Below are 26,183 nucleotides of genomic sequence, written 5' to 3' on the forward strand. Positions count from 1 at the left end.
TTTCTATCTAAATAATCCCATTCGAACATGCTTATCACAAATTTAATCAATAATGTATTTCTTGAATAGATCCAAGTTTAAGATCCATAACCTTTGGCAATAGAGGCATCCCCCTACATCCAAAACATGCTCTGATACTATATGTATAGAAATTCTGGAAGTATTAAGTGATATTTAATGATATTTACCAATATCGAACACTCTTTATGTCCAATTAAATACTCCAATTACAGACTCCACTAGACAGATAAACCAATCTAGAAGATCAATTAACACAAGTCTTTAAATTCACATGAGAGAACTTAAAGAACATAAAATAAGTAATTGCACACCATAAAGATTCACACATATTCAAACGATAATATTAAATGGCATCCCTTGTAACCATTACCAACTTGGAATGATGGGATAAATGAATAAACTTGTGGCAAATGGTTGTGAAATAACAGTACTATTTCAATATAAGAGATTTTACCCTAGAAACCCTTAATTGAGAAAACCAACCAACCTTTGAGCTTCAATTATATTATATTCTCGACCGGATATTTAGCAAAATTAATATGAATTTTGACATTGCTATACACCTAAAACCAATGTATTTGTACTCACTCAATCTTTGTCGATTGTGAGTTTTTAATTACTCTTTATCAACCTTACATCATGCTCTATTTATGGGCACAAAAATCCCAATTTGTAGCTCTTAAATCAATTATAGATGGTTGAATCCTATTTTCCAAGATCCTAAGAATTTCAAGATTCCTAACCATTTCTGACACAATTCCAACTATAGTTAATCGCTTGATCACCAGTCGACCACCAATTTAAGTCAACTACAAACGTGTGCATAATTGTGATTCTTTCAACTGCTCTACTCAATTTTCTTCTACTCACTATCTGTAAACTTCAACCATGGTTCCTATCCTCAGCTCAACCATCAATTTTTCTTCAACTTGACCATCCATTGACCAACCCATTGACTTGACTTCCATCACCTAGTCAACTTGTTCCCCTAATTGGTTATCCCTAAATAAACCTATTGAGGCTCATCCCTAGTCAATTTTCCCCACTACTCAGTCAACTAATTGAACTCTAATTGACCAAGATTACCTGCAAATAATAAAATACCTCAATAAATAGTTGAAGAACTCAACTATGGATGCTTGTGTGTTGGCATGTGCTTGGTAAAAGCACAATTGATTTGTTGGATATATTGTTTGTGCATGCTAGTGACAATGAGAATGATTTGGAAATATTTGTAATGGTCAGACTCTACCTTTGTCATTTTCAATTCTTGAATTCATTGGAGTTAACAAACCTATTAATCATAGCTAACTCAATATGGGAGTTTGTTTGTTTTGTTAGAATTCATCACTCTAACAAATGGCAAGTGAAATAAGGAAGATCCATGACAATAAATGGATATCTTGAATATGAAGACAAATATGCCCAATGTGTGCATGATTTTAGGGGATGAAAATGGTTTTCCTATCATTTGTACCATTTTATCTTGTTGTAGCCTTACATAGTAATACTTTGCAATGCAAAATTCATTCCTGAATCTGCTTGGTAAAGCGCATTATTGCGAGAAGGAAGTTCTAGCTGCATATTTTTTTCCTCTAGTTGTTCCTTGATATCATATTATTTAATGAATTTTGCACTATAAATCCTCATTAGAAAGTGTAGAGAATGTAAGATTGACTTGGATACATCCCATATCTAGATTGTTATCTTAGATAACTAGCAAACATTATGGTTGGGTAATTAGTTGTCTTGATATATGGAAATATGTCCATAGGATGGTCAGTTTCTCAATATTTACAATTAGATTGATGTTAGGCCCTGGAGTACAACAGGTTCCCATTCAATCTATGTGGTACCAATGTTTTGCCCAAGGTACAACTAGTTCTCAATTGATGTGTTCAAGATAATAGTTCTACAGGTGAATGGAGGAGCATGAACACTTTAGTTCTAATATAGAAGTGAGTTGCTTGGGTCAATAACCATTGGTTAGTGATTATGTAAGTTAAAATTGTTCTCACTATAAAAGCCAAGGGTTGATTGCAAACTAAATTTTGAGGTGGAATGGTGAGATTGTAGCAAGGAGAATAGAGACATTGTTCTGGATATAACAAAGAGTTATTTTGGAAGCTTAGTCATGGTAGTTTTATGAGAACAAATTGAGATCAAATGATGTTGGGAAAATAAGGTAAATTGTGTGAGTTATGTTGAATGAAAGTGTTCTTGACCATATTGTAATGTAACACACACCTCATATCTATAGAAAGTCTATGATGTCATATTTTGATCCAATGTATTAGTCCTTGAAAAGTTTGAGCTTGTATCTTGCCTAGAATTTGTACTTAAAAGAAGTATTGTAATGATATCTAGGCATTATTTCTAAGCTTGTGCCCGGTATCTCCATGTGATTATGTATGTTAATTGTAGGTACTTGCATCTATGTAACATGTAAAGGGAATATTGTTGCATAGACATGCTTAGCCCTTTCCCATGTTCCCCTAATTATTTGGATAACTTGTTTGGTATAATGCAAATACCTATATTATAGAGTTGGTAAATACTTGGGAGGAGTGGGCCTTGTGGGCCATGTGTTAGCTAGATACTCTATAAGTCGACCATGTTGGTTGTAGACTCTAGGAGGTTCCTAGAAACCAAAAATTTTACATTTCGTGGATTCATTAAGAAGTTGAATGAACCATGTAAGCAAAGGACATCTTATTAGACTAGTTAGGTACCCATACATTTAAGTGGATGGTTATTCTTTTATATGGAGTTTGATATTTTGGTGAATTATACATGATCATGGTATGAGATGTAAGTGCTAGGAGGGACTAGATATAATCTTTGTTGATTATGAGGTTATTCAATTCATAGTAGAGCATTTGTTGCAAAGGACTACATGGTGATGAAGACCTAATCTAATAGAGGTTAAGACAAGACATCATTAAGGGGTAGTGTGAGAATATTAACTCATAATTGTCTTATGTGTGATCATATTTGTGGTTGTTATGATTATTGGTCATTAGTGTGTGGATTTCATCTCTATGTAAGAAGCTTGCTTCCAAGACTTTAGGAGGATGTTAGATATAGTTGGATTTGAGAGATTCCCTCCAACTAGTTGGTTCCTAATTTGGTGTGTGATTGAGATTTTTTCCAACTGGTTGTTAGTATAGTGTGTATTCTTGCATTTATATATGTATTATTACATTGAAATAATAGAATACTCAACAATTTTTGGTGTGTGTAACAATTTATACTCCCATTTTCAATCACATGGTAGCCTAGCCTTATTAAAAAGGGGGGCTTCAATAAATTTTGTCTTTTATGAACATGTGCTTTAGCAAGTGCTTCAAAAATAGTTTTTCTTCCAAAAATGGATATTTCTTCTCTTTTTATTAAAAAGAATTGTTAGGTCTTTTTCTTCTCTAATCAAAACATTTATCTATTTATAATCAATTTGTGATATATATATATTTTGAGGAAAATAAAAAGAAATGAATAATTTGTTCTATTTATCATAATTCAACCATATGTTTTCACCATTTTTTTCCCAAATTAGAGACATCCTCCATTCTAATATGTCTTCACAATTTAGAAAAACATAATTCACCTGAGCAGCATTATCAACCCTTTAGGCAAATAGACTTGGTTTATTAAACGTGATTTATTTTAAAATAAAACTTCCAAAATCAATATTCTTAACCAATTAAACCATTATACATAGTTTAAATTTAATAACGTGAGAATATTTTTAATAATATACATAATTTAACTAATAAAACAACTATTTTGAAACCAATTTATGTTTTCTAGTCTCACTTCTATCTTGATATTATAAATTCTTAACATTACACATGGCACATAAATATAAATATTTTAATAACTATCCATATTTATAAACAATTTAATTTATATAAAATAGTAGTTTAATCATCTCTACAATTTTGGTTTGTTGCTTCAAAAATAAATGTGTCTTTATTTTGTTGCTTTAAAAATAAATGTGTATTTGGGTTGATACATCGTATTGCTCCTCAAGTCCTTCCAAGAGCATATGTAAGAACTATATACCAATTGGGTGTACCTAATTAAATTCAATCAAAGAATAAGACATTGAAATTCAAATATATTAAAGATCCAAGTGACTGTATTAAGGACTTTACGTACTTCACGACAATATACAGAAACTTCACAGTGCAATTTCAGTCGGTTAGAGCTCGGACGTGTGGCGTTGTTCTGTCAGCCGGAAAGCATGCCACCTGCTCAAACCCTGCGCTACGCGGCACGTCAATAAGCAACTGGCCAGACAAAATAATCCAGGTTCGAAACGACGCAAGGTTATCTTCTTCCACCGTCGAAAATTGCAGAAAACAGCAAGTACATTCATATTTCTTCACATATCACGCCCTGGTTCTCTCAGATTTCTGAAAATATCGCATAATTATTTGCATTTGCAGTGAAATTTTAGGCCTCAAATTGTGTGAAAATGCCGCATCATTATTTGCATTTTGCAGTGAAATTTTAGGCCTCGAATTGTGTGGAGAATCGAACGAGTTGGCGAAATAGTGTTTTTTTTTTAAGGTAAGAACTCAAATTGTAGTCAACTTCCGTTTGTGCGTTACAGATGAATGGCTGTTTTTTAGCCTTTTCGAAAATTTGTAACAAGAAATTTATTTTCAGACTTCAGTTTTTTATGCAGTGGAATTTACGAAGAAGGCGAGCCTTTAATATCTGTGACGAGCTTCGTTAGCTAAAACGCATGAAATAGATGAAACTATGATTTTATTAACCCTTTCCGAGATAAATGCTACTTCTGAGCAATGCGGCGGTCTGTGAAGCTTGTCCTTCCTTTAAAATATAAAATATGAGTTTTTCTTTAATTAAGCTCTGTTCCTTGCAAAAACAAAAATCGCAGCAAAAATTCACGATTCTGCTAGAATTTTTCGCAACAAATTAGCAGTGTGTCTTTTATTTTTTTCTTTTTCGCGTGTAAGAAGTCGCAAACCCTCTTCAAACATACATAAGCAGAAGTCTGAAGCTGTGTAGATAATAAGGTTAGTTTTGCCGCCGTTCGTTAAAATATGTACAAATATCTTTAAAATGTAGAGTATGTAATCCATAGCCAAGATGACCTTTAGAATGTAAGTAAACAATTTAATTTAGCCTGTTCGTGAAACTAAACCTAAAACTAAACCATGTTAATTGTTTCCAGCCAACTGTATTAATCGGTTGACTGAAAATAGTTTTCCCGAATTTTTCGAACAGTCATTTTTTTCCATTTCTTTAAAATTAGTCTCCTCTTTGAACTGTTTCTGAAATAAATGTAATCATGCTGGAACTACATTATGTTGCAACTATGTCTCACGCTTATCTCAGAAATCTTGTTAATACTGTTTTCAGTTTCAATTACCCTTGTCTGACACCTTCAGCCTTTTGCTGTAAGCTGCAGCCTGCGACACGAGCTTAAGATCATAAAATGGCGTCAGCAAAGACAACGGACCAGTACTCGCAAGCATCACGGCCATCTGCTACAGAAAAAGAAAAGGGTGTACAACAGCAGCAAACTGCAGGTGAATCAAAAGATGCACAGAATTTCAATCCTTTCCAAGTCCAAGAAGAGGTATATCTGAATTCCATAATTTTCTTCGTAACAGTGATCAGTTTTCTAATTAAATTTTCTTTCAAAGTTTGGGATTTAAAGAGGAATGACTCATCTCGTATATAGCTCTATATATGACTGAGACTCAGAAGTTAAAGTTTTGAATGAATGTGTCTTTAAATCTTTGAATGAGCTCTATATATGACTCAGACTCAGAAGTTAAAGTTTTAAGGAATGTATCAATGAATACACAATGAGGAACATTTCAAGAAAATTCGTGTAAATTAGATCAATACAATCGGCCTCTTTGTACCGGTTCGTTGTTTGGCAGTAAATTTGGACACTAATTTTAGGTTATCTTGACCAAAATACCATTCTCTCTTTTGGGACACTTGTAGGCAAAAGAGGCAGCGAAAGAGGCGTTTGTAGCCCAGCAGGAAGCTCAGGAAGTAATCAAACGTGCTTATACCAAGCAATTAGAAGCTCAAGATAAGGGTCGGCGAGCTGCTGAGCAGCTGTTTGCACAGCAAGAAGGTGGTAAGCAAGCAGCAGGACTCGCCGCTCGTCAGGCAGCGGCTACTGCTGTTGAGGAGCAGAAATCTGATGCTCAGAAGCAGATGGACCAAGCAGTTATTACAGCACAAGTCTTGGGCGCGCAGATAGCAGAGCAAACCGTGGCCTCCAATCAAAGCTCTGCTAGTGCAAGGCTTAATCCAAGAGGGAATGTACTACAACCAAGTAGTGTGCCCTCATTCCAGCAGCCTGGAGGTAACGGTATTTAATTAATTCTGAAAGAGTAATTTTTGAGATCATACCCTTTTAGTTTTCTAGTTGAATGTTAGTTGAATGTTAATCTCATGTATGGTAATTCAACAATTGAAACTTGTAATCTCTCTACCCGTTTCATGGCCTTTTCATGGCAAAGTTACAGGCCAGCTTAGCTTCAGATTTCCCTGAGAAGGGCAAACCCAGCCAATAGTTAACACACAACGGAGTTACTCATCTCAGAAGAATTTGAACTCAGCAGCTTACCTGCCTCTTGAACTTTGAAGTAGCTGAAGAAAACTGCTCTTTAATCTTCATAAATGCAATAATCTTCATAATTGCAATATGTTCTTATATCTCATCGACTCTGCGTTACCTTTTTTTTTTCAAACAGAAAAAACCTCTTTCTATTAAAAATAAAGAAAGTGCCTATATCACTATTTCGCCTGAAGCGGAGCATGATAACAGAGAACATACATTCAATCCACTGGATCCGTGGGCTGAAAACTTAGAACTAGGTCAAGATAGAGACACTTCAATAAGCCATTACAAAAGGTAAAAATGATTTATCCTGCAAACCAGAAGACCAAAGGCTATCTAAATGGCCCAGCAAACAGAAGTGAAAGATAGTCATCCAGCCAAACAAAAAAGTGGAAATGTAAGCCTCCAGCAATCCAGAAGAACGAGGAATCTGAAATATAGTCATCCAACCAAACAAAAAAGTGGAAGCCTCCAGCAATCCAGAAGAACGAGGAATAATGATGAAATAGAGGACTCGTCATACTGATATGACGAAAAACTTCCAGCAATCAAATCAGACCACAGGCTAGGATAAAGACAGTCCGGACCAGGAAAGGTTAGATCTTAAATTGGAATTTGTCCTTCCCCTAGAAGGATGCCATTGTCAAAGGACTGGAAGGAGATCCAGTCAGTCCCCCAAGAGCAGCCAGCCTTTGATAAACGGTATGCTTCGCTATTTTGAATTCGATAGATGTGGGAGATAGAAAGACTGGAATTCAGAGATCAGGGCTCTAATTCTTAATTTCCAAGGCTCGAGAACAGGGGAGTTGAGGGAGCCTCTCATATTTACCCAATCAATAATAGACTTGGAGTCTCCAAAAACAGTGAGCTCCCCAAGACCAAGCCAAGTGGCACAATAAAGGATCCCCCAGAGAGCCAGTAACTCTACACGGCTGTTGGATCCAAAGCCACAGTTCCAATGAAATTTGTAGAGCGTGATGGCCCTAAGTGAATGGCCATGCCACATCCACAAAGACCAAAGGACGAGCCACCATAAAAAAAAATTGACCAGGAAGACTGACCAAATGTCATGAGGAGGAGGACATTTTGGATTAGAAAGCGAGGATGAGGAAAATTCCATATAGAATGAAATTATTTTGCAGCTGGTCTACCAGATGTCCGGTCTCACTTGGTCAAAAATAAGGGTATTCCTTGACCTCCAAATTCCCCAAATGATGAAGAATACCAAATACATGTGGTGTGAATGATCTGCTGACCATCTACCAAGGCAAGAGGCAATGTCACAACGGTCCCAATCTGTTGGAGAACCAAGTTGATGAAGCACTGAAATCCAAACCAATGAGGCAAAAGGGAAATGGATGAAAATATGGCTGATGTCCTCTCCGAAGGATAGACAATGTCCACAACTACTCAGGTCTTGGGAGCCCCTTTTGCACATGATATCCCAAGTGAGAATCTGTTTATGCACCACTAGCTAGGCAAAGCATTTGAGTTTAAGAGGGAAATTTCATTTCCATGCACGGGTTAGCCAAGAAAAAACCTGAACTTGTTTAGAGGGCTGGAAGATTAGCTGATATGCCTCCTTGACAATAACCTTTCCTTGTTGAGTGCCTCCAAACCATATCAATTTGTCTTCTTTAGGAGAGAGAATTATCCCAGAGAGCTTTAGGATAGATATATAAGATTTCCATTCCGGTATCGATGGATCTCGCATCTCAAGTTCATTTGCATCTTTCCAATGAGTGTAGAAAGAAGCGCAAAGAGATGTGTCTGCCATATATTTAATCACAAAAATGCCCATATTATGAAGATAATTAATGAGAGTAAGAGATAGTAGATGAGAGCCAGACATACCTGAGAACATATCCAAGTCAATCTATGGAATAGAGCTTGAGCCTACATCCCATCTGAGGTTCCCAAAAAACCAATGCTTGGTCTTAAGAAGACTACGGCAAGATTGTGAGATGTGGGGAGGATCGGAGCACCATCATGCAACCAACTAATAAGATCTTTGTTCTGTAAGTATTTAGTCTTTACGATATGATGCCAAAGTCCATTACTGCAAACAACCCTCCAAAAAAAATTAGGAGAAGAGCCATATTGAAAGAAGCCAAATCTTTTAGGCCCTAACCACCAAGAGTGATCAGCAGATTGAGCATCTCCATGCTAGCAAGATGGATTTTTCATTCTTTTTGTGTACCTACCCACAAAAAATGGGAAACCATGGAATTGATTTTGTAGACTACACCCATTGGAATTTTGTAAATATGCATCCAGAAAATTGGAATGTTGTGGAGAACTGATTTTATGAGGATAAGTTGTCCTCCTAATGTTATCCATTTGGGAGTCCACAAATTAAGCCTCTTGTCAATTTTATTGAGTATCCAAGCCCAATCCTTGTTATTGTAGCCATTTGACTTCAGAAAAAAAACCCAAATGTTTAAAGCCCCATCCAAATGTTTGATCTCTACGTCAAAAATGTTTGTATCTCCAAAATTTGTGGCGCTTCGAGCTCATTTGAGATCAGTATGATCTTGTTATGATTTATGTAGAGGCTCGAAACAAGTCCAAAGTCTTGAAGAATATCAAATATTGCCTACCATTCTAAGGGATCAAATTTTCCAATCACCAGCAAATCATCAGCAAAGATTAGGTGGGATAGTGGAACCCGATCTGCAATGCAACTTTGTGTTACCTTGTGGTGGCTTTGCTTATGTACGTTGTTAATATTCCACCGGTTAAAGCCAAACTACTCACAAGGAAATAGCCTATTTGATTCATGTAGCAAATAGAGCCACCAATTTTCCAAACTAGTCACAAGGAAATAGTTTGTTCCATTCATGTAGGAAATAGAGCAGGTTTCCCATGTGCGTTTTCTTTGCAAATCTGGCAGGAATTAGAGGGGAAAATAGGCTAGTTGACTAGAACGAAGTAAATCAACCGACAAACCAACCAAGAGGGCCCTTCAAGGCCTTATGGACATTCGTTAGAGGAAATTTCAATCGAACAAGGGTTGAAATCAGGCTAGAGCTAAGGGTTGGTTTTACTAATCAGACTATTACTTATGGGGCCTGCCTCCTACTTCCTTCTAGCTGGCGAGTGTGAGCATGAGCTAAGGTGCCTTACAGTCGAAACTCGAGATCTCCATGCTCCTTTTCATGGCAGTGTTATATGAAGGTTTTGCTTCAAATACCCTTGACAAACGACAAACCCAGTCAATAGTTAACACAAATGGGAGTTACCCTTCTAAGAGAATTTGAGATCGGTAGTTTACTTGTGCTTTGAAATTTGAGATAGTTGAAGGGCATTGCAATAAATTCTCATATCATCCACTCTTCCTTACCTTGAAGTGAGTTTAATTGATACTTGTGCCACCATTCTATCACATTATTTGAAAGCAGAACGATGTCAATATATCCCCAATTGAAGCCAAGCTACTCATAAGGGGAATAGCTTATTTAGGAATGGTTTGTTTGTGTAGAAAATAAACCTTATTTCCCAATGGTTTTTCTTTACAAATCTTGCAGTATTTTTCAAGGATTATTCTAACTAAAATATTTCTTCAAACTTGACAGAAGAAAATAGGAAACTTGGTTAGAATGAAGAACCCCTCCCCTGTTGAGAAATCCATTAGGATGGAAAATTAATTGATTTCTCTTATTATGACATTATCTTGTGATGTTTCATTATTAGTTTTTATTCTTTGAATTTATCTTGTTTTTATCATCAAGACTAATGTCAATCAATAAATAGAGGAGGACACGAGATGTAGCACACAGTCAGGGAAAAACCCCTAGGTAGGGGAAAACCCCTAGGTAGGGGAAAACCCAGTCAAGAACTCTTCCTTCAATAGATTCAAAACAAAACCAAGATGACCAAGACCCTCATAACCTAGACCAAAGACTTCTTCCATCCATCAAGTCAACCATGTCACATCACGCTTCACTTATGATTCCTGTATTGAGTGTTTTGTTATATAATACTTTGTTTGTGCAACATAGTCTAGCAATCCTAGACAAAATTTGGTATTTTGCTTCAATCTTACAACTATGTCATGCTTCAATTATACTTTAGTAGTGTCATACTTCAGTTATGTGGTAGGCTAATCATACTTTGCTCCTGTAGCAGCATATTCTTGCTTCAGTCTTGTGACAACCTACTCATGCTTCGATCCTTTGGTAGCCTATTGATGCTTTGGTCCTATGAGATCCCTAATCATGCTTCGAACCAATCATGCATCAGTTTTTTGATATTTCAGATGTCTCGGCCCGTAATTATATTCCTTCAATCTTCTAATTATCTTGCTTTACAACTAACCAAACTTGTTGCTTCTCCCTCTTGTTGAGCGAAGTTTAAATGTCTATTTATAGTTGTTTATGATTAAGAAATGAGCCGACACGAGTAGTTTCTGAGGCTGACATGCAAGGTGACTTGATGGAGGAAGCTTTTGACATCACAAAATAGATTTGAATTTGACTCTAAAAATCCTAAAAGCTTACAATGGAGGCTTGACCTATGACAATTGACCCGAGCATGAAACCCATGCTTTAATAAGTCAATTTAATTAATAATAATAATAAAATTTCTTTCTTTAGATAAATATATTTCATTATGAATCAAGTACAATTATGAGTATCGGATCTAGTTACATTCTTCAACACTCCTTCTTAACTAGGGAGGTATCCATACTTACATATATCTATAGAGGTACATGGAAGATCTCAAAACACATGATTTATGAAGAATTTAGGTGCACTTAGTGCCATGGACTAGATTCCTGACCAAGGTAATCTATCTGGGTGGGACTAAGATGGACTAAAGCTTCCATACACTTTAGTTACCATTAGGCTTACTTGCTAACCATCGACCTCAGGATCTAGTGTGTAATGCAAGGTCAAATCTCTATGACCAAGGCCACCCTCCCTACTTAGCTAACTAGACATCAACACACAGGTCGCCTAGATGTCCTCCCAAGCAATGTGTATTACACAAACAACATCAACAGCCTCGATTATTCAAATCGGTAACAAATCTCTCCCAATCAAACAAATCATTAACATCAAGCATGTAAAACATGTTTCCAAAACTCTAATATATTTACTTGTACAACCACAACCCCAATTAGTAACAACCTTTCGAGTACATAAGTAAACAAAAACCTTTGGGGTCTTCAAACATCTTGATGTTGCTTCACAATTTATCACAGTAGGACTTAGATGCTTCCCAAACAAATCTTGATATAATTTTACTCAATAATACAACTTATTTTCCTACTTCACATGTAGCAACATATTCTACAACACGATCCTGCTTTCCTTCCTTCTTTTAGCAACACCTCAATATACATTCTCCAATTTCTTCTTAAAGGTATCCATCCTTACTATAATACGCCCTCCCTCTCAACTTGGGAGATATACCCTTTATTTTATCCAAGCTCCCTCTTAAGTTAGGGATATTAACTACTTTCTATGATATCGGAGAATATTTTATGGCTTCCATCCTTCTTATCATAGTCATCTTTATCATCATCATTCATATAACTTCCTTCGTCATGCTTGCCAATCAAGTCAACTTTTCTTACGAATATCTTCAAGATTATGTACTTGCACACCTTAGATAGCAAGTACAACCAAATACATATATAGAAGCATGAAGTTAACCATATTAAAATCATACAATAATGGAAGCATTATACTTTAGAAAACAAATACCTAGACTTACGTTCATAATCACTAAGAGACATATACTTTTATACTTTACGTTCATAATCACTAAGAGACATATACTTTTATACTTTCTTGCTCTGGTTTTTTACAAGCACTAGATCACATTAGTAATTTAATCAAGATATCAATCTCATTATATCTAAGGCCTTAATATTTCTTTTAGAGATATGACAAACTCTTTAATGATATATTGCAAACCCTAGAAGCAATTCAAACAAACAATGCATCTAACAATTTTCAGAATTCATATGTTAGACTTCTACTAGGATTTAATGCAAACCCTAGATTCCATCTTTGAGATAATAAACCTTAGATATCAATAGTCAAAACCAATTATAGCACAATCTAAGGTTTCAACAATATGACCAACTTCTACTAGGGTTTGTTGTAAACCCTAGATTCATCATCAAGGCTAAACATCATATCCTAGAATATCACACTTCGACTAGGGCTTAGTTACAAACCCTAGAACTATGATCATCAATAATTAGGTTAGCACATATATGTTGTGGGGAAAAGTATCCGATGCGGATGACCCTATCCCTACTCTAAAGGTGACAGTCTTTAGCAACAACTGAAAGTAAAGCTTTGATGTTTTCCTTTATGAAAGTACAGAGAGAAGGAAGAAAAGATTAACCAACCTGGTGTCTTTCGCTTAGTCGATCCTTGTCCTCTCTCTTTGTCTCTTGTTCCTAACTCTTTGCTCTCTTTGCCGGTCCAGCTACACACAGATCCTGCACAAAACAAGAGAGGAAACTACAAGATACAAGTACTCATAACTGATACATGGATTAGAGTGAATCAAATATACATGTAAATACAATACATCAATGCAATGCAAGTATATAGGAGAACATGCAAAACTTTATTGATAGAAGTAACAGGGTTCTGAGAAGGTTACAACCAATGATGGCTCCAATCCAGCAGCACCTCCCCAGCAGCAAGAACTCTCCTCTTCACCTCTAGTAAAACAATCACCCAATAGCTCTAACTGTAATCCAACAGCACCTCCTTGCTTTACACAAAATTCCAGCCTCCTTAGACCTCATAGAAGAGCTCTATATATAGGAGAGAAGAAGAGAGGATGAGTCAGCTTGAGGCTGGCATAGAGCTGACTAGTGTCCTCTCCCTCTTCAGTTAATCTTCAGTTCTTGAGTCCACTTGGAGATCTTTGCTTACACATGGTGATCAAGTACCTCTTACTCATCACAGGGCGAATCTCATGAACCAAGTGTCAGTTTGGAAGCTTCCTGGGCAGTTGACACCTTGCAGGATGACTGTGCCACTTGGCCAATCTCGCCCAGCGCAGGTAGCCTTCATTAATCTTGACTTCCAGCGCAGGTACAAGGAGGAACAGTTGCATTCTAGCGCAGAAGCTCAGTGGAGCAGCTGACATGATCCAAAATTAGCCTGTTTTGAAGTGTTTTCAGGTGGAGAACTGATTGGAAGTGTTGTTGTTTGATGACCTTGTTCTTTTAGGGGTAAGAACAACATGTTTAGGGACTGAGGATCCCTGTAATTATTGACATTCCATGCTCCATGACGCGAGGCACAAAAATGTCTATAACAATATACATATCTAGGATTTCATAATCATGCACACATCATAGAAATGTTTATCAAACAAACTCGTGACACAAATATCAACACATTAAAGTTAGACAACAATTTTGATCAGGCTAGGGTTTCAATCAAACATACACCTAGGGTTTCATTCCCAAGATCTTATTTTAGATATCATAAGGGTTTTTCTAATAAACCCTAATTTACCAAAAACCCTAAAGGTCTAGGATTACCATCCAACCCTGGAGGACAAGGGTTTCTATCATCAAAACCTCAAACATCAAAAGAATAGTATTTTCTAGATTTCATCAATAACCCTAAGTAGGTTAGGTTTTTCACATTAGCATCGACATACCCTTAGGTTATGGTTTTACATAGAACCTTTTTAGGGTTCCACAAAAAGATGAATGATTTTAATGGGGGTAGATTCAATCTAATGATTAATCACCCAAATAAGAATCTTTTAAGATTCAAAATACCTTTGACATAACGATGTTAGTAATGTAACGCAAATTTCAAAAGATAATGAACATACCTTTTGTATTAAGATAATAATGTGTATAATCTAAGACGTACCTAGATATGTTCCTTAACAAACCTCATGGGATTCCTTGCCAAGTTCTCTCTTTGAATTCAGCCATGATATTTTATATTTGATTTCTTTGAGTTGGTTTGTTGAATGCCCTTTGTGTGAGGAGGCTTTAAGATCGAATATTGTCCATATTTTGAATGTGCCTAGGATGAATGCCCTTTTTGGTTACTAGGATCAATATCTTTTCATTTGGATTTCTACCTTTGAATGTATATCTATATGACAGTCTTTATAAGATATATACTCATCTTCCAGCGTCAGCTTTCTATATCACTGTCGAGATTCATATTTTTTTTTAGTAGAGGATCTTTTATCATTATAGCTTGCTTCTTTGATGACTGGTGATGATATATTCACACGTTTTGTGGCACAGAAAATATGATGATTCCAGACTATTTAAAGGAGCCTTATGATGCAAGAGCATCCAGCCCCTTAATTAATGGAGGAATCCAAAGCGGAGCGAAGAGGTGCATGTGGACCAGGGGAGCAAAATAGGAACTTTTCTATTTTAAAACAGAGAAAAATATGGAATGGATAAAGTCTCAAGGAGACTTGTTAATGTAATATGCCATGTGTTCATATGCATGTACGTGTAACGAGAGCTTTGGGACTTTTGTTAGAGGATTGATCGAATCCTTCCGTGATCCGATCCAACAATGTTTCCATATATATATGTGTTGAACCTGCGTGTTCAAGTGTTAAGGAGAAAGCATAGAATAGAACTCATGTAACAGAGAGTGACCACAATGTAGCTGAGAGGAGAACCCATTACTAAGGCTAAAATGCCTTAGATTTGTTGCTATGTTGTGAATAATAGGAAAATGTGTGTTTAGCATGAAATTGTGCGCTTGTGTGTGTTTCATATATGTGTGTGTGTGTGTGTGTGTTAATGTCTTCATTTCCTAGTTGTAAGTGTGTTCAAATGTTGCAGGTTGTTCAACCATCGATCACGAGAAGGATGGATGGCGACCCAGAGATATTTATGAAATTTATGCGTGCTTGACAAAGTGTGGCAGAACTGTGTTTAACACAAAAACCCTTCAAATCCAAGCAAGATTAAGTAAAAGAGGAAATAGCAAGAATACACAGGAACCGTTGAATTTTAAAGATCAACGGTCCAGATCCTTTATCGCATCGACGAAGCCCTTAGGGTGTTATTGAACCCAACCATCATCGCAGAGCGATTAGCGATAAAGCGATGGATCTTGGACCGTCAGATCAGAAACCTAGATCGATGGCCTAGGTGTGATCAGCAATCGCATTTGACAGAGGTCAAGATACGGCGGAGTTGAATAGCCGATAAGCGATATGCCGACAACGATATCGTCGATAGGTGACATGCGATGAGCGATGCGCTGACAATGCCAATGGACCGATCGTTGAAATGGAGGTGTTAGTAATCGGAGGTCGATGTTGGAACAGCGTTGCAAGAAAGCGATAAGAAACGGACCCGACGATATATATATTCGGGCTAGTAATATTTGAAGTCTGGTACTAAGGGCTTCAGCGCTTGTTCCTGTGTTTTCCGGTGTATTTCCCTGTAGACCCGATGTATGTATGGACGTGGGTTTTAAGGCTAACCATGTATTTAAAAATCATCCGATGGTGAAAAAGACCCGATTGTATAATTGCTCCGATGAAGTATAAGTCCACGGTTTAAAGGCTTAAAGCCTAAAGAGACGCTTCCGAAAGGCTTAGTGGAACCATAACCCACAGGCCTCAAGATCAATATTTCTAAGGGAAAGGAATTTTGGTTAACCCCCAAAATCTTCTTCCCATCAAGTGGTATCAGAGCAGATGAAGATTCTGCACACAAAGGAAGATTAAAGAAATTCCTAAGAGAAGGATTCCAGAGAGAAAGAAGGAGGAGCGGGAGGTATAGTTTTTTAAAGTTGGAGAGTTTATGATCTTAGTGTCGTGCAGATAGTGGCAGCAAAAGGTGAGACAAGTTGCAGCAACCTAGAGCATGGAGTGCTCATATGGTTCCAGAGGAGAGAACCTGAAGGATGCCAAAAGACTGAGTGAGGATGGCTTGGTGAGGTATCATGTAGCAGGGGAGGACTGTTACTACAAAGGTTGGTTGCAGCTCACAAAGATCATGAAGGCAATTCCACTGAAGAAGTGAAGTGGGTACTGGGTAGAATTGCTAAGGACAAGGAGAAGCATATGACCAGAAGGTCATAAATTTTTGTGCCTCGAGAGTCTGATGTAGGAGCATCTAGCACCCTTAATTAATGGAGGAATCCAAAGCGGAGCGAAGAGGAGCACGTGGAACAGGGGAGAAAAACAGGGACTTTTCTATTTTAAAACAAAGAAAAAGATGGAATGGATAAAGTCTCGAGGAGACTTATTAATGTAATCTTCCATGTGTTCATATGCATGTATGCGTAACAAGAGCTTTGGGGCTTTTGTTAGAGGATTGATCGGATCCTTCCGTGATCCAATCCAACAATGCTTCCATATATATGTGTGTGTGTGTGTGTTGAACCTGCGTGTTCAAGTGTTAAGGAGAGAGCATAGAATAGAACTCATGTAACAGAGAGTGACCACAATATAGTCGAGAGGAGAACCTATTACTAAGGCTGAAATTGCTTAGATTTGTAGCTATGCTGTGAATAACAGGAAAATGTGTGTTTAGCATGAAACTGTGTGCCCTTGTGTGTTTCATATATATATATATATATATATATATATATATAGTTGTAAGTGTGTGTTCAAATGTTGCAATTTGTTTGAACATCGATCACGAGAAGGATCGATGGCGACCCAGAGATATTTATGAAATTTGTGTGTGCTTGACAGAGTGTGCCAAAACTGTGTTTAACACAGAAACCCTTCAAAGCCAAGCGAGATTAAGTAAAAAAGGAAATGACAAGAATACACAGGAACCGTTGAATCTGAAAGATCAACGGTCCAGATCCTTTATCGCATCGGCGGAGCCCTTAGGGTGTTATCGAAACCCAACCATCATCACAGAGCAATCAGCAATAAAGCGATGGATCTTGGACCGTCAGATCAGAAGCCCAGATCAATGGCCCAGGTGTGATCGACAATCACATTTGACAGAGGTCAAGGGACGACAAAGTTGAATAGTCGATAAGTGATATGCCGACAGCGATATCGTCAATATGCGACATGCGATGAGCGATGCAGCGACAACGTCAATGGACTGATCGGCGAAATGGAGGTGTTAGTAATCGGAGGTCGGCGTTGGAACAGTGTTGTGGGAAAGCAAAAAGGAACGGACCCGATGATATATAGATTCGGGCTGGTAATATTTGAATTCCGGTACTAAGGGCTTCGGCACTTGTTCCTGTGTTTTCCGATGTATTTCCGTGTAGATCCGATATATGTATGGATGCGGGTTTTAAGGCTAACCATGTATTTAAAAAGCCTCCGATGGTGAAAAATACTCGATAGTATAATTGCTCTGATGAAGTATAAGTCCACGGTTTAAAGGCTTAAAGCCTAAAGAGATGCTTTTGAAACGCTTAGTGGACCCATAACCCACAAGCCTCAAGATCGATATTTTTTAAGGGAAAGGAATTTTGGTTAACCCCCAAAATCTGCTTCCCGTCACCTTACACCTTTGCTTTACTCTCCAAACAACTCAATTTTTCATGGGCTCCTTTATTAACCATTAGACCTTCAAACATAAGTTTTATGTCTTCGCTCATTTTTTTGTAGATCAAGGAGTAACCTTTTTCTTCCAAGACTATTTTTCCTTTTTGCCAACAAGGTGATATTCAACCTTCTTCCACCATAGCTTTGATACCATGTTCAGAAATCCATTAGGATGGAAAATTAATTGATTTCTCTTATTATGACATTATCTTGTGATGTTTCATTATTAGTTTTTCTTCTTTCAATTTATCTTATCCTTATTGTCAAGTATAATGCCATTCAATAAACAAAGGAGGACACAAGATGTAAGCACACAGCCAGGGAAAATCCCCTAGGTAAGGGAAAACCCAGTCAAGAACTCTTCCTTCAGTAGATTCAAAATAAAACAAAGATGACCAAGACCCTCATAACCTAAACCGAAGACTTCTTCCATCCATCAAGTCAACCTTGTCACATCATGCTTCAGTTTTGAGTCCTAGATTAAGTATTTTGTTCTATAATACTTTGTTCCCGCAACATAGTCTAACAATTCTTGACAAACTTCAGTATTCTGCTTCAATATTACAACTATGTCATCTCATACTTCAGAATTGTCATACTTGAGTTTTGTGGTAGCCTAATTATACTTTGTTCCTATAGCAACCTATTCTTGCTTCGGTCCTGTGACAACCTATTCATGCTTCAATCCTGTGGAAGTCTACTGATGCTTTGGTCCCGTGAGATCCCTAATCATGCTTTGATCCAATCATGCTTCAGTTCTATGATAGTTCAGATTTCTCGGCCTACAATTATATTCCTTCAATCTCGAAATTATCTTGCTCTGCAACTAACTAAACATGTTGCTTCTCCCTCTTGTTTAGCGAAATTTACATGTATATTTATAGTTGTTTTCGACTAAGAAATGAGCCAACATGAGCACTTTCTGAGGCCGACTTATAGAAGATTAGTTTAGAGGCCGACTTGTAAGGTGACTGGATGGAGGAAGCTTTTTACATTACAAGATTTGACTTTGGCTCTAAAAATAAAAAAAAGCCTATAATGGAGGGTTGACCCAAGCATGAAACCCGTGCTTTATAAGTCAATTTATTTAATAATAAATTTTATTTTTCTTTCTATATATATATATATATATATATATATATATTTCATTATGACTCAAGTGCAATTATGAAGACTGGACCTAGTTACATTCTTCAACATCCCCCCAACCAACAAATGGCCTTATTGACATGCACTAGAGGCATTTTCAATCGAACAAGGTTGAACTTAAACTAGAGATAAGGGTAGACCTCACTAACCTAGACTAGGGATGAGGGTGGACCTCACTAATGGGGCTCGCTCTTGTTGAATTCTAGGGCATGCTCTTCCTTCTAAGGGTCGACCTCACTAATGGGGCCCGCTTTTTTTGAATGATAGGGATTGCTCTTCCTTCAAATATCTAGGTGGGCTTGGGATAAGGGGCTTTGGGTGCCAATAGTTATGCTTAAGCAAGGTCCTAGTCTTGGTAATAAGCTCTACGTATGTAGTGAAGGTCCTCATTATTGAGTGTTATCCGTGCAATAATATCTTTTGGTGACAAAAGTCAAGGTTTCACTTTGAACAAAGAGTTGTTTGTGTTGACCTCGTTAATAGAACTAGTTTTTTAGGCCTCTTACTCTTACTCCCTTTTAGTCGATTATTTGGGCTTGAGCTAAGGGGTAGCTCTATCTAATTGAGCCCTTTCCATCGCAATGAAGATGTGAAGATCTGACTTGAGGTGTCATTAGCAATGATACAACATAGGGCATGTAGCCTTAAATAGTTAAATAGTGAGTCTATGTGCTTCCCTCCTTTATTGAAGGCACATTGGTCATACTTTGGCAAGTTATATAGTGAGTCTATATAAATATATAGTAATTTGTGACATGTCAATGTATCTAAATATATTAAAACCAAGGATATGATCTTTATAGAAGTAAGGATACAATATTTATGGATGACCATGGTTATGGTTTCAGGTTGGACAATTAGTTATCCAAGTATGTTACCTTCCTTTGAGGATATATATAGGAATTTGTGGCATGTCAATGTATCTAAATATATTAAAACCAAGGATATGATCTTTATAGAAGTAAGGATACAATATTTATGGACGGCCATGGTTATGGTTTCATGTTGGACAATTAGTTATCTAAGTATGTCTCCCTCCTTTGAGGAGATGATAGTAGGTTATTTATGGGTGGGTGGTGGAGATGACAATAACTTATATATGGTTGGGTGATGATACCATCGTGTACACTAAAATGAGTATTTTTACCTAGTTTGGGTTTGGTGCCTAGCTTGGATTTTGTCAGAACCATAGTTTTAAAAATTGGAACCGGGTTTTGAGCTAGCCCACCTTACTAACTTGGCTTCAACCCAAAAGGATCGAAATCAATTATTGAATTGAATTGGATACAATGAATTGGATATATATATATATATATATTCAAACCATGATTCTAGACTATTAATTTTTTAAAAATTGGAACGGGGTTTTGAGCTAGCCCACCTTACTAACTTGGCTTCAACCCAAAAGGATCGAAATCAATTATTGAATTGAATTGGATGCAATGAATTGGATATATATATATATATATATATATATATATATATTCAAACCATGATTCTGGACTATTAATTAATTAGCCTTTGAGTCCAAAAAAAACGATGTCTGAAGCTATTGGGCTACTAACTTACTATAAATCATTGGTCCAAATGATCATTCATCGAATTGAATTGGATACAATGAATTGGATTTGAATAAATATATATATATATATATATATTAAAACCATGATTCTAGACTATTAATTAATTAGCCTTTGAGTCCAAAAAAGACGATGTCTGAAGCTATTGGGCTACTAACTTACTATAAATCACTGGTCAAAATGATCATTCATCGAACTCATCATTAATTCACCACTATGAGAAATGGGATCGTCAACCAAAGATACATAAACATCATCACTTGAGCTTTATAATAAGATGGTAATTGAAAAAACTTAGTATGTCTACTCTTTCAACTATAGGTACTCTTTCTGGAGCAATATGGGCCAATGAAGCATGGGGATCTTATTGGAGCTGGGATCCAAAAGAGACTTGGGCATTAATTACTTGGACCATATTCGCAATCTATCTACATACTAGAATGAATAAGGGTTGGTAGGGTGAGGAACCGGCAATTGTGGCTTCTTTAACCAATGATTTTGGTTCCATTGAAAAATCTTAATATGTCTAATCAATGATTTTGGTTGGAATTGAAAAAGCTTAACATGTCTAACCAAAAATGATTTTGGTTTAAGTGAAGTGTGCATTTTTGTTCACCCGATGGAAGAGGGTTTAACAATCAATATTGCCAATTAATAACCAATATCATCAACATTAAGATTCATGCCCTCGAGTCTTCATATATCACCAATCAATTTATAAAGTTATTTAAATTTATTGAATTTTGAGTGGGATATGAAATTTTACTTTCTTCATATGAAGTCCAATAAAGTTGGAACCACTTCCAAACATCTTGGGAGAGGGTTGGTTAGTTTTTTTTGTTTAAGCTTAGGGTTTAGGAGGGCGTTGGTTTTATAGTCGAGGGGGTTGTTTTGGAAAAGAAACATTGTTCTAAACCAACTGAAAAACTACCATTTTGGGTCTTACACTCCCCTCACACATGTGGGTTCTAACAAGCTTTGTTGGAGAAAAATCGGGTTGTTTTGGGAAAGAAACATTGTTCTAAACCAACTAAAAAACTACCATTTTGGGTCTTACACTCCCCTCACACATGTGGGTTCTAACAAGCTTTGTTGGAGAAAAATCACCCAGTTGCAGCGGATTAGTACCAATTATGTTCCAAACCAATCAATCTTAAAATTAATTTTCCTATCAAAATAATTGGGTGAAGTTTTCTAATCAACTGGTTTAACCAGTCATCAATTCAAACCAATCAATTTTTGTCCAAAATCCAGCAAAAAAAAAAATCGCAAGTTCAAGTTTTTTAATTCTCAAAGATTGAGAACCTCGTGGTATTTTACACTTTTGAATCCATTTATGCATTCAAACGTGCATTTTAAAGAATAAAAATTCATAATCTTATTAAAAATTTGTATTTTCAGGTTCCAGCCAAAAAGTCGTTATGTCTATTAGTTAGACTACGCTTTAAAATTATGGTTAGGTTAGAATGTAAGTAGGGTTTGGATTTTATGCCTATGCCATGTAATAACTTTGGCTTCTTCCCTTGTATAAGACGCTTAACGAAGACACTTAACATGATGATAAGACGCTTAACAAAGATACTTGGCAAAATGAAAACTTCCAATGAACATAAAGCGTTATTGATTAGCTCCTTTATGGTTGTCGGCAAAGGAGCGACGTATATGCTTGGGGGTCTCCAGGACAGGCGCTCATGACAGCTTGGTATGGTCCATCCATAAGCCGGTCAGCGTTAAGAACATTTATGAAGACATGTTTTATGTTGTTTCAGGGAATCCACATCCTCTTTTTCCTACGTGCTTTTGGAAAGCTGCTTGTCCGATGAAGATGGTTATCTTCTCCTGGTTGTTATTCTGGAATAAAAACCTCACATGGGAGACATTGCAAAGGAGATGTTGGCAGGGACCTAGCAGATGCTCGATGTGCCTGAAAGCTTCGGAAGCAAATCTACATATGTTCTTCCACTGCCCAGCGTCCCTTAAAATCTGGTATGATTTGTCTATGCATTTTGTTTTCCCTCTCATCCGTTTCTCTTTTGTTCAGGAAGGCTTTCTTTGGTGGAGTGGGCAACCCCCCTCTAGGAGATAGTTGTTCATAATCACCTTCTGGCATCTATGGATCTGGAGGAATGCGCACACTTTCCAAGACTCTAAGGAGCCTATCCAGGCTATCTTCCAGCGTATTCTGGCCTATCATGAGTCCCTCCATTGACAATTTTTTGTATAAATATGTTTCTCTTTTGATGTCGTCATTTTAGATCTACAAGCAGACTCTCTTGTTAGAAAACTAATAAACTTGGAGCTTAACATCTCTATGTCACATGTTCTTTTTGAACATGGTTCCTCTTTTCAGCAGGCTGGGCGCAACTGTTTCATCCATATGTCCTTGATGGTTTACTTTTTTGGTATAGTGTGTAAAGTTTTGGTCCGGGAGAAGTTTTAGGCTCTTCCCATATTATCTTATGTCGCTCTCCTGATCCGGGTCTTTCTGATAAGGATGGTTAGGCATTAGTCCTGCTGGTATAGAACTGTCATACAGCAATATGAATGAGGTCTGGGTATAGAACTGTCATACAGCAATATGAATGAGGTCTGGGCATCCAGCCGTATCAGTCTCTCTCAGTTTTTGTATTCTAGACCTTTATATATCCTTAATATAAAGCTATGACGTTTTTTTTCTTTTGTATTCTAGACCTTTATATATCCTTAATATAAAGCTATGACGTTTTTTTTCTTCTGAAAAAAAAGCGTTATTGATTACTCATGAGGACTCCTTCCCCCCATTTCCGCCCTTCCATAATAAGAGTGGTCTATATTGGAATTAGGGTGCAAGAATTTTCATTCTTTATAAAATAACAAATTATGAATGGCTGAGATTTAATCGTGGCAGAATATTCTTCATCTTATACACAATCACAATCCAATGGATGAAATTGTAGCAGTTTTAACAGCTTTTCAGTTGCAATACGAGGTTACCAGGTTTTAATTCCAAAATATAATTAATAAATTTTACAGAACTCTCCATTCTCCCATCCGCTAGTTTCATCACCGCGGCTTGGCTCTGACATTGCTCAATTCAGAGTTTCATTACTCTTTATGTTTGTGAGACTCTGCAATTGTGAAAAAGAGCGAGAGAATTAAAAAGGGAGTACTGCATTTTGTAATGGATATTAGATTTAGGTTTAAGGTTTGGTTTTTCTATCATATGTCTCATGTTTGTGTATATTGAAAGCAATGTTCACCACGGTTCTCTTAAATCTGCCTGGGAATTTAAGGACCAGTGCATAAGTATAGTGAATATCACAAATCATAAATTTTCATCCACAGAAATATCATCACAGTACCATACCATCCACAGAAGTACAAATGGTTCACATGGGAATTCACCATGCAGTCCTAATCAAATTAGGGTTAACCGCAAATGATATTAGATTAGGGTTCATATGTTTTTCTCTTACCCCAGATAATAAAATCAACCACAAATTCACTTAATATTTCTTTTTAGCATATAAAATTTGTAATATATGATCTTATTTATTTTAATTTGTAATATGTTTTACTCTAGTAAACTGAACTATTTACAAGCTTATATGCATAAATTTTTAATATATTTTTATGCATATGAATTTGTAACATGCTTAGTTCAGTTTATCATTTGTATGCTTTACTTTTTCAATTTCTTTTTGGAGAAAATAATCCAATGTTATGTAATGGTCGACACCTCGTGTAATCCATTATGTCAATGTCAAAATAATGTAATGGTGGACATCTAACGATGCTTAATTATATGCCATTCAAGTGGTGGTTATTAATGATATGCCATTCACTTTGTTGTTGTGGACCCTTTTGAATTTCACATATCAGTCATTTCTGGATTAACAAAAGATCCAGGGTTCTTGAAAAGAAGAATAGAGAAAAAGATATTTAACCATGTGGATGATAGCATGCATAAGTACATTTTAATGGAACGATAATGAATGATTGTATACATAAGGACATTTTTAATGTCGTATTCATACTCTGCTCATTTTTATAAATAATTTAGTTTGGATCTTAAAAGATTAGCTAATGTATTTTTGAAATTCACTTAAGCGTCGTCTATTCTACCTTTTTGTCTATTCTACCTTATTAAAGGTAGAAAATAATACTTATCAGCATATATCAACCACATTTACTATAGAAAATAATACTTATCAGCATATATCAACCACATTTACTAATACGGTTGTAGAAAATAATACTTATCAGCATATATCAACCACATTTACTAATGCGGTTGTGCTGGTTACTATCCACCAGTAAATGTGGTTGTGCTTGTTATTATCCAACAATAAAGTTGAATATAACATTATGCGTTGGTTTTCCCCTGTTATTATCCAAAAATAAAGTTGAATATAACATTTGGCGTTGGTTTTCTTCATTGAAGACCAATCTAGTGCAGTACGACATTATCATCCAATGGAAATACAATCGTTCGTAGCCCTTGTGACACCTTCCTGGTTGATATGCTTCCTCGTTTTATCTTCCATCATTACCCCCTCCATCAATGGTTTTTTAATTCTTGGGAAAATAAAATTCCCTATTTACTAGCCTACATATGCTTTAGAAGTTCATCCAATGGAAATACAATCGTTCGTAGCCCTTGTGACACTTTCGTAGTTGATATGCTTCCTCGTTTTATCTTCCATCTTTACCCCCTCCATGAATGGTTTTTTTAATTCATTGGAACATAAAAGTCCCTATTTACTAGCCTACATATGCTTTAGAGGTTCATTTTCCTGGGCAAATTTATTTAAAAAAGCGTGTAATGTTTCTATTTTATTTTGATTTTGGCAGGTTTAACTGTGGAGCAACAAGTGATGTTTGGATTGGCCAATCAAATGGCTTCCGCTGCTGTTTCTCAGATGTCAGTTGCTCAGTCCTTGGCTTCTAGCACACAAGATCCACAAGCCTTGCTGGTATGTTATTCTATTGTTCTCTATCTATTACATTTCCTCTTCTTAGGATTCCAATGGGTAATAGATAAGCCTATTGTTATCCTCAGGGGGCGAAGAGTCAAGCAGATGTGGCTCAAGCTCAAATGGTTCAAGCTCAACAGGCCGCTCAAGCAGCACAGACACCTGTGACCGCGGTACAGGCTCTCACTAGCATTAGACAATCCTCTCAACAATCTGATCAAGCAAATGAATATGTTTTTGGAGAAACGGAACGGCAATCAACTCAGCCTATGCAAGTGGAATGAAGAACCACTGATTTTTGTTACGTGAGCGTTGTTGTAATAGTCTTATTTCTTAATTTACGCCTTCAATTTA

The 26,183-nt window shown here is 36.6% G+C and overlaps 1 protein-coding gene and 1 long non-coding RNA gene across 2 annotated transcripts; both read left to right on the forward strand.

Moving 5' to 3' along the window:
- Positions 1-4,286: 4,286 nt before the first annotated feature.
- Positions 4,287-4,568, forward strand: LOC149155025 (uncharacterized). Its single transcript, XR_016263765.1, has 2 exons — positions 4,287-4,392; positions 4,530-4,568. It is a non-coding gene; the product is annotated as an uncharacterized LOC149155025 (long non-coding RNA).
- A 923-nt stretch (positions 4,569-5,491) lies between these two features.
- Positions 5,492-26,183, forward strand: LOC149155026 (uncharacterized). Its single transcript, XM_089444299.1, has 4 exons — positions 5,492-5,635; positions 6,013-6,382; positions 25,708-25,829; positions 25,916-26,183. Exons 1-4 carry the CDS (start codon positions 5,492-5,494, stop codon positions 26,111-26,113), a joined length of 834 nt encoding a protein of 277 aa, XP_089300425.1. The 3' UTR covers positions 26,114-26,183.

This window comes from Pinus tabuliformis, chromosome 9, assembly GCF_031772625.1.
Source record: "Pinus tabuliformis cultivar Carrire ecotype Pingquan chromosome 9, CPIR1, whole genome shotgun sequence".
In the NCBI taxonomy this organism is placed as follows: domain Eukaryota; kingdom Viridiplantae; phylum Streptophyta; class Pinopsida; order Pinales; family Pinaceae; genus Pinus; species Pinus tabuliformis.

Bases quoted from the DNA above. Each gene is read 5' to 3' on its own strand.
- LOC149155026 (XM_089444299.1), top strand. From the start codon at position 5,492: ATGGCGTCAGCAAAGACAACGGACCAGTACTCGCAAGCATCACGGCCA. The intron at 5,636-6,012 runs GTATATCTGAAT...GGACACTTGTAG, and splicing joins CTTTCCAAGTCCAAGAAGAG to GCAAAAGAGGCAGCGAAAGA. The intron at 6,383-25,707 runs GTAACGGTATTT...TGATTTTGGCAG, and splicing joins CTCATTCCAGCAGCCTGGAG to GTTTAACTGTGGAGCAACAA.